We start from the raw sequence: 8,857 nt of genomic DNA, 5'->3' as shown, positions 1-8,857 counted from the left end.
TAACTTCTAGCTTTGGTGCAACGCAGGCACATTAGCATATCACGAAGTTTCTCCTAATTTTGAGAGTATACGCTTTATTGAAAGTATTGAAGTAGTCTCTTCTTACAGCTTAAGCATTCGACCGCAACAGTTTTGCTCATTCCGAGTTCAGCTGTTTTCAGCTGGACGTACTGGCGCTTGACGAGCTCGGTTCCTCATTATTTCGGCTTGTGTGCGCATTTGTTTTTTGAGTGGCCTTCTGTAAACTCACGAACTTGTACTAAAGATGAAAATCGAAGAAGTCACGTCACTGGAGCACGCGCAGCGCGTGGCTTCCCACAGTCACATCAAGGGCCTCGGGCTCTTACCTGACGGGTCGGCCAAAGACACCCATATGGGAATGGTGAGCAGTGTCACCCCATGGGAGTCGACACGTGTCTATACTGCCACCTATCCTCGCCCGTTTCCCGCCAAAAGGAATACTGATGTGAATTCGCCTTAACAGAATGTGCTACTCACTTCATCAGCAGCAGGCGACAGTGGCAGAAGACTAAAAAACCCGTCTTGGTATTAGGGTCACATGACGCTTCTCTGCGGGCAAAAAGTACTTATGCCGGTATTTTCCTGCAGCACATGAATGTTTTCTGTTAAGGTGGGGCAACACCAAGCACGTGAAGCTGCTGGTCTCATCGTGGAACTCATTAGAAGCAAACGCATGGCAGGGAAGGCTCTGCTGATTGCTGGTCAGTTCATTAAGGCACAATTCACTGCATTCGTCTTGGTCGTCCCTCTTGGTTGTGGCGTTTAAGCTGGTGTTAGTTTCCCAGCCGCTAACCGTCACAGGCATGTGGTGGAGGGGCACCGTTACATACAGGCCGCAGCACAACGAAGTTGTTATGTGGGTTCAGGCCCTCCGGGCACTGGTAAAACTGCAATTGCCATGGCAATCGCGCAGGAGCTTGGAAGCAAAGTGCCATTTTGCCCCATGGTTGCGAGCGAGGTCTGTCACTGTAGTGCAACTTGGAAACCCAAGCCTTCCTTTTAGCAGCCATCTTTTTCAGTAGCGTGGACACTCCCTGAATAATCAGCTTAGGGAGAGCCTTTCATATGGCTGGCTTTTTCCTCTTAGCTGTCTACACTCTTTGGAGTTTCTTGTTCGGTATGGTTGGGCCCTAGGTGTACTCAAGTGAAGTGAAAAAGACAGAAGTACTTATGGAGAACTTCCGCAGGGCCATTGGCATAAAAATTAAAGAAGTGAAGGAGGTGTTTGAAGGCCAAGTCGTCAGCTTGGTAAGTATATCAGTTTCGTACTCCGTCTTCAAACAGGTTATTTCTGGTTGATGAAGCAGCAGCCAGTTGCAATGAAAGGCACTAAGGTGCCTTGCTCAATTTGTCCTCAAATTTAGAAGGTTTATTGCCGGTTGAGTGAAGCATTAAGGGTCTCTGCTCAAGTTGGTTTTGCAGACGGATGAGCCGTGTGACGCTCTGACAGCAAGCGAAAACTCATCACGCAGCGACCCTAGCGAGGAGGCTCCTTGCCCCCCTGTTCGAATTACTCTGAAGACAAGCAAAGGGTCGAAGGCTTTGCGACTTCAAGCCTCCATCAACAAGGGTTAGCACGGGAACCTTCTATATTTGCAATGTCAGTAAAAACCCGTAGCTCTGGCTGTCTGGCCACTGTGCGATGTTTCAAGGTTTGCTATGCGCATTCAGAGCTGAGAAAGGAGAAAGTTGCAGTGGGGGACATCATTTACATTGAAGCCGCCACAGGTCAGGTGCGGCGAGTGGGTCGGAGTGAAGAATTTGCTGGCCAGTTTGACCTCGAGGCAGACAAGTACATACCTGTTCCCAAAGGAGATGTTCACAAGAAGAAGGAGGTTATTCAGGTAATAGCTTTACTGGCTAGACGGTGTACTTTCACATAGTCCACAGTAACGTTGTGCCGCAAAAAGCAGAAATACAGAGGAAGCAAATCAAAATTTTGTCCTGAAATTTTCTCCTACGTCGATACTTGTGTTTTCTGCGTCTAATGTGGAATCATCAGGACGTTACTCTTCACGACTTGGATGCCGCGAACGCGAAACCTAATGGCGGCGCTCCCCTTGCATCTTTGCTTGGGCACTTTTCGAAGCCACGAAAGACGGAGATTACTGAAAAGCTCAGGCAGGAAATAAACAAAGTTGTCAACAAATATATTGACCAAGGAGTAGCTGAACTTGTGCCTGGTGTCTTGTTCATTGACGAGGTACGTAGCATCGATAAGCTGACGCTGATTTACCTCACAGAGCCATCGTATTAGCACCGCTGATGGATTCCCGCATGAAGGGATGCCGCGCATTACGCGAAGCATAGCAAGAGCCTGGAGCCTGTAGTCGAATTTGCAGGCGAAGCCCACGTGCTGAATGCCGTCGACTTCAGCAGCGAAAGAGGATATAAGCGCTGCGGTGCTTCCCGTAATAGAAAATGTCTTTGCTATGTGCGGGAGGGGTGCAGGTTCACATGCTCGACGTCGAGTGCTTCACCTACTTGAACCGTGCCCTTGAAAGTCCCCTCTCTCCTGTTGTTGTTGTTGCTACAAATCGAGGCGTTTGCACGATTAGGGGTACAGACGTTCTGAGTTCTCACGGAGTTCCAGTGGACCTATTGGACCGCATGCTTATTGTTCGCACACAACAGTACGCCAAGGAAGAAATTAGAAAGGTCAGTAAGGATATCGTTTCTGAATACTACTCTTTGACATGCGAAGTTGACCGTGCAGAGGAACACGGGTCTCTGGGGCACAGCAGCAGCTAAAGACATTGTCGTTCTCATTCTGACTTGCGACTGCTGACAGGTGCTCGAAATTCGCTGCGAAGCAGAAGGACTTTCTCTGACGCCTGAGGCTGCGGATATGTTGGCGTCTGTGGGTGTCCGCACATCTCTGCGCTATGCAGTCCATCTTCTGACTCCAGCTGCCATTCTAGCAAAAGCTGATATAACTGATTATGACTGTGATAATGCAGAGTTAGAGGAACCAAGTATTCAGCTACGGCATGTGCAGCAAATCGATAGTTTGTTTCAGGACGCCAAAACGTCCTCGAAACGGCTTGCAAGGGAAGCAGATTTCTTTATCCAATAAACAAAAAATGAGGGCTACATCCCTAACCTCAGTGGCTGTTAAGCTTCGCAGAAGACCTACAAATTCTTGGAGGCCGCCTGTCGGCTGACAAAGACGCAGAGTAACTTAATAGCATGCACTGATTTGGCAATTAAGCATTTGCTTGGTATTGTGAGAGGAGACACTAAATGCATCCGCAACTGGACTATGCCGCTCTTTCTTTCCAACTTAAAAAATTATTTGCGCGTAGTTCCTTGCCGCCCCCTTCACACACTGCCAGGCGCGAAGCGATGGCAGTCCACACAATTTAAAAACTATTAGGAAGTGAAGTTTGTCACCCTCCGACAATGGTCCCACTTGGATGCGGGGTTTCCGTTTCACACGATTAACAGTAAGATCTGCGGTGGAGTGCAGTTCCCTCTACTTTGGACCTTCCATTCATGCGCGCGCTGACGAGCATTCCAAGCTAGTTCATCCCAGCCCGTCAGCCTTCAGGTCCAAGTTATGGTTTGGGGCTAAAACTGGATCCTCGCACTCCAGTGCGTTTTGTCTGCAGCTGATGGGCAGCAGACTTCTGCAGATGTAGCAGAAGAGATGGGCTCTTCACTTTGACGAGAGCTCCAATGTCGTGTAATCTTGCCTGGAAAACAGTGCCGCATGTTCGCAAGCATTTATGCCGTCTGTCTTTTGCTCTGTGTAAGATAATGCAGCGACTAAACGATCGAAAAGCGCTCACATGCATAAGAGCAAGCTTCGACTTGAGGGCGTTGTAGCGAAATGACATTTGCTGCCTAATCACCTCCTCAGAGCTTTGGAGGAAGTCGCAAGACAAAAGCTCAATGAATTTGTACTCCATGTTCTGCGTAGAAAGACAGCAACAGCCCAGTAGCCTATCAATGATGAAAAGCCGAAAAGAATAGTGTGGCGCTACGCGACAAACTCACGGCCCTGAGTAAACTCAGTTGTTAAACGGCTACCAAATATACCTGAATAAAGTCAAGACGTCCTTTTCCCGTAGTTTCCATTACAAATACCGCGAGAAAACTGCAGACCAGTCCGCAAAGCAAGCAGCTCATGTGAGTAATTGTTAGCACTCAATCTTTGGAGGTGCAGAAATACAAATGGCTCTGCCCACATGCACGAGTGCATCCAATACAAATAAATGCTTTAGCTGACTTCGTGACTGCCACTCTGAAGGTATATGCCTATACCGTCGAACCCAAAGGAGAAAGTTAATACTACAGAAAGCTATAATGGCCGATTCTTAGAGCACAGTGAAGTCTCCCTGCTGTACCTGTGGGGCTCTCTAATGCATGAGTTGAGCATCTTCATCAGCACTTGCGAATAATCCGCGAATTCAATCATCAGCTTCTGGCTTTGCTGCATCTGGCGAAATGACTTCTCATCTGCCCTAGTGCGCACAAATAACAAAAAGGCTTAGCAGTGGAAGTGTTCATGCATCGTAGTTCCGTACAAGTCGAAAGCTAATGAATGAAATCGCTTAGGGTGAGGCGTATCCGCTGAACTATATGGCCCTGAGTACAGTGCTTCGTGCGTGCATACACGTGAGTGTAGTGGAAAAATAGGTCATTCTCGCTGGATGCTTCGATTCGAACTTCCCGAGGGTGCGCTTCTTCTCCCTGAGAAGGAACCACAAACAAAATATGGAAATCGTCGGGAAACACACCGAGACATTGAAAGCGCAAGGCTTTGTGGGAGCCCAATGAACTGACCAAAATTAAAACTTTCACCCTGATAGGCTCGAGCCTGCCCACGTCTTGGGGAGCTTTTGTCCCCTCCTGCATCCGAAGCTCACATGGGACCTCCCTCTCGTATAAGAGAATGTGACCGTCAGCTGTTAGCATCACAAGCACGCACAAAAGCAAGGGCTCAACAAATTTGCCTCTGTACTTCGTGTCTCAGCAGACGAGAACGCCTTATGTTACTCCCAAGTTAAGGCTAACAGTGGTGGAAGGCCGCAATCACGTTTGGATGCTTCTACAGTGACACTTGCAGCGAGACTGTTAGCCAGCAAGTTGCACAGGTAGCCACAAGGACCAAGTACGGCACAAGATGACACAGATAAGATAAGGGGCTTGCCGAGAGAAGGGTCCATTTCATCGATGGCGGAGAAGTCGAAGTGAGTCAAAAACGCGGCGGAGTCCGTAGGAGGGAGCATCCCGTCAAACGCGCAGGCCGCATCAGCTGACGCGCGGTTGGCCATCTTCGCTCAGCCTCTTGGGACACCAGTGAAAGATCTAATTCACATCAATTTACAAGTAATAAGTACACTAGAAAAGGAACTGTGTTTGGTCAAATCAGCGACTGTATTCCTCGGCGCTCACAGTCGCTAGACTCGCGCTCGGCTCACGATTCACATTCACTCTCGAGAGTCACAAGCCGCTTCTTTGTGTACAGCAGTCAATTTAGAAAAGAAAAGACAAAAATCCTTCGTTCGTTTCGTGTGCGGCTCTGTACTTATTGGATTGGGCCTGTGGCAGCCGCATGCCTCACGGCTTGAGCCGGAGAGGGCCTACGGCCGTGCTTCGTCAGAGGCCCGCGGAGGCCGAAACTCACAGTTCCCGCCAGAGACATAATGAAGACAGCATACATCTGGCTTTCTTTATGTAAATTTAGGTGAAGAAAGGTTCAGTGAGTCGTATCTCGCATCACATTAACAATGGTTTGGACCTTGCGGTGCTCGTCCAGCCATACGGCAGAGAGTGCCCGCTTCCAGTCCTAGGGTGTCCCCATGGGAACTTTAGCCAAACCATGAAACAGCCAGCCTATGTTGTGAACCTGTAAAGAAAATGTTGTTTCTCGCCGTAGCATTGGCAACGAAGTAGCACTAACCTCCTTACGCCACCCAGACGAACGCTGCTGAACAGATATACAGGGAGGCCAACGAGTTCCCTCACTACCTATTTTCTGGCTTAGCAGCTCCCCAAATATTGCAATTCACTCCGCTGCATACACACATGATGCACTGGAGACATGCTGGTCTTCACGTCGTTACACCGCCCTCCCCTGCTCTCCGTTCTGTCGTTCGCTAAAATGAAACTACTTCCACCAGAAACGTCTCAATCATTTGTTCTCCAATTAACTGGAGAGGCGGCGCACAAGTAAATAATTACCCCGATGGAAGACAACCTGAATGCCACCAGCGCTAGGCCGAAAGTTTCCCAACAAGCAACTCTTCAAAAACTCCCCTATTTCAAATCTGCATCATCGGTTCACTACCTATACTCCCGAGTTTGCTTTAAGGATCCTTCCTCTCCACGGAAGTTCAATCTGAACTAGTGGCGTCGCAGCACAAAATTAAGCAATTGCTCCCGGCAAAAAGTAGCCTAATAATTCAAAACGTAGCGTCCAACTAACTTGGTGTTGAACGAACTCGTCGAACAAACAAAAATTCATCTAATCTACCTACCCGCACAGTCAAGGGTCTGCACGGTCTTCTTTGCAGACGCTCTATAGACTCCGGCACGCCAGGGCAGCAGTGCACTACGCAGCCGTATGCCGTTTCTGCTTTGCACCACTTCTTGCGCGCCTAAAGAAGGCCAATGCAGAGTATGTAGTACAATAAGACACGCAAAAAAAGCCACACAGTGTACGTATATCCGCTGAAAACTGCCTGTCGCCTGCCGGCAATCCAATGATGCCTTTCAGCGCTAAGCTCAAACCACATACGGTACCACGCCCACTGAACTCGGAATCGCACACCACATGAGTAACACAAATCCCATGGCTGCTAAATGAGGCAATTAGAAGAATCTTGCACCAGATCCAAGGCGACCTAGCAGTTTATCCATGATTCCCCCTTGGCCTTGTGCCCGCAGAGCTGCTTTCCGTTCCTTCTCAGCCTTGAGCTTTTCACTCATTTCAGCGTTAACTTCTGTGGGTGCTATCATGCCACCCATGAAACGCGATTGCGCTGCAGAATCGGCACAACACAGATTCAAATTCCCCTACAGTGATTCACTCCACACAATGCGTTTCAAGGACGTTTCTCCATGCGAATTAATCACTCCCCAAAGTCACAACAAAACGAGCCTATATCAATACTAAAGCTTAAAAAAGTAAAATAACACGAATAGCAGTTTCCTTTAACCTCCGGGAATTCGATACTGACTAACTTGGGCTCCAGTCAGGCAAACAGACAACGGGAAGGGGAAAAAACCACTATATGTAATAATCTCTGAGTCTTACACCAGCAGCCACAACAGCCCTACGGCACTTTGCACACTTATCAACAGCTACAGCCTTACCAAATAGCGCAGAGTTGGCGCTGAAGAAAGAAAAGCCGCCGCTGCCATTGCTGGACATGTGCTCTCCATTGCTCTTCTGTTCCTGCCCAGTTCCTTCCCAGTTGCCTCTCAGCTCTTCATCCAGATAGCCGTTGTCGTACTGCTCTTGTTCCATCGATGTAGGCGATGGCTGCGCCTCTGCTGCGCTGGCTGTAGTGCCTTCGCCTGTCGTATCACTTGGCCCCTCCTTAGACGCGTCGCTGTCCCTCCGTGGGGCTTTCTGCAACAACTCTGAGTTAAGCAAAAGAGTTAGAGGGCCCATAGCGGCGCGCAGCTCCCTTAGCTGCTGTTGCAGCCGCTGTGCCCTGCGAGAAAGTCTAATGTTCACTACCGCGACTCCGTCCCCCTCTTCGCTCGGCTGCCTCTGTTCTGTCTTTTTCGCCGCTGCGTCTGAGCCTATCGCCGCGGCCTGCCGCAACAAACTGGCCGAATTGAGAGTGACAGTAGCACTTGAAACACCCCACACGCGCACAAGCCGCAGCTGCAGATCGCGTTGCAGTAGCTCCAGGACCCGTTGTCCCTGTTGTTCCTGCTGCTGTTGCTGAGGATGTTCTGTTTGCTGTTGCTGCTGCTGTGCTGTAAAGTTAAGAAGACTGCGGTTAGAGGGGCAACGCAACAAACCCCTAAGGCCTAATACCACAGAGAATAGATCTAGAGATTCAAGTGGCTCAGCGTCGCCTTCAGCTTCTGTCTGCTGCTGCTGCTTCTCCTCCTGGCCCTTCTGGACCTGCTGTTCCTCACCTTGTTTTAACAGAGCCAGAGATGCGGCGCAACACTCTCTAACAACAACATCGCTGCTGTTCACGTGTTGCTCCAGAGCGCCAAGCATGTCATTCAACTCAGGTGATTGCAGGAGCAGCTGCCTGTGTTGCTGCAGCAACAGCCGCAGGGACCCTGCTGCCTGGTGCTGCACCCCACGATCTGGATGTTCGAGAAAGTAACAAATCCCCAGTGCCATGCGAGGGATCTTCGCCCTGACTGCCGGAGAGGGGCGCGGCTCGGCAGCAAGCCTCTGCAGCTGGTGTACAATCATCAGCGCGTCCATCTTCAGAAATACTCTTCAACCCTTTGTTGCCGAGGTCACCCTGAAACACTGTAGCCAAAGTCGCTGCCGCTATTGAAATTTGCTCTCGAATGATGACAGAATTCCAGAAGTCTTGCAGATGCTGGGGGTGACGACGCTAAAGCTCGAAACCCAGAGGGCTTACGAAGCTTTTAGATGCGCATTTGACGCAGCGAATTGCAGTAAAATATGTGCGTCTTTTGCCAATAAGGATGATGGGACAGCAGAACACCAACAGCCCGCCAGTGTCCCAGGGGGTCATTGCGGGCGTCCCCGCCTTCCTCCTCTTCAGGCAGTTCTGAAGGCCAAATGCTTGAGTTCGAAGACATGCAATTGAAAGGAACCGAGGAAGTCGAGGTCCACGAGGATTACCACGTGGTACCTCATGGGCCTTCCGGTGGCGTAGTGTTC

At 49.7% G+C, this 8,857-nt stretch overlaps 3 protein-coding genes across 3 annotated transcripts; 1 reads left to right on the top strand and 2 right to left on the bottom strand.

The window, feature by feature from the left end:
- Positions 1 to 265: 265 nt before the first annotated feature.
- Positions 266 to 3,097, top strand: ENH_00054130 (RuvB-like 1, putative; the record flags this gene model as incomplete). Its single annotated transcript, XM_013583752.1, has 9 exons — positions 266 to 382; positions 632 to 722; positions 888 to 979; positions 1,156 to 1,269; positions 1,444 to 1,591; positions 1,693 to 1,865; positions 2,024 to 2,224; positions 2,473 to 2,679; positions 2,813 to 3,097. 9 exons carry the CDS (start codon positions 266 to 268, stop codon positions 3,095 to 3,097), a joined length of 1,428 nt encoding a protein of 475 aa, XP_013439206.1.
- A 481-nt stretch (positions 3,098 to 3,578) lies between these two features.
- On the bottom strand, positions 3,579 to 5,300 carry ENH_00054120 (hypothetical protein, conserved; the record flags this gene model as incomplete). Its single annotated transcript, XM_013583751.1, has 7 exons — positions 3,579 to 3,650; positions 3,813 to 3,935; positions 4,063 to 4,120; positions 4,371 to 4,487; positions 4,640 to 4,716; positions 4,810 to 4,931; positions 5,063 to 5,300. The coding sequence occupies 7 exons, from the start codon at positions 5,298 to 5,300 to the stop codon at positions 3,579 to 3,581; spliced, it is 807 nt and encodes a 268-aa protein (XP_013439205.1).
- Positions 5,301 to 6,840: 1,540 nt separating this feature from the next.
- ENH_00054110 (hypothetical protein, conserved) lies at positions 6,841 to 8,428 on the bottom strand (the record flags this gene model as incomplete). Its single annotated transcript, XM_013583750.1, has 2 exons — positions 6,841 to 7,010; positions 7,345 to 8,428. The coding sequence occupies 2 exons, from the start codon at positions 8,426 to 8,428 to the stop codon at positions 6,841 to 6,843; spliced, it is 1,254 nt and encodes a 417-aa protein (XP_013439204.1).
- Positions 8,429 to 8,857: the final 429 nt, after the last annotated feature.

This window comes from Eimeria necatrix, genomic scaffold, assembly GCF_000499385.1.
Source record: "Eimeria necatrix Houghton genomic scaffold, Enh_scaff43, whole genome shotgun sequence".
Lineage (NCBI taxonomy): Eukaryota > Apicomplexa > Conoidasida > Eucoccidiorida > Eimeriidae > Eimeria > Eimeria necatrix.
The sequence above is the reverse complement of the archived record's forward strand: the minus strand, read 5'-3'. Positions and strand labels throughout refer to the sequence as shown.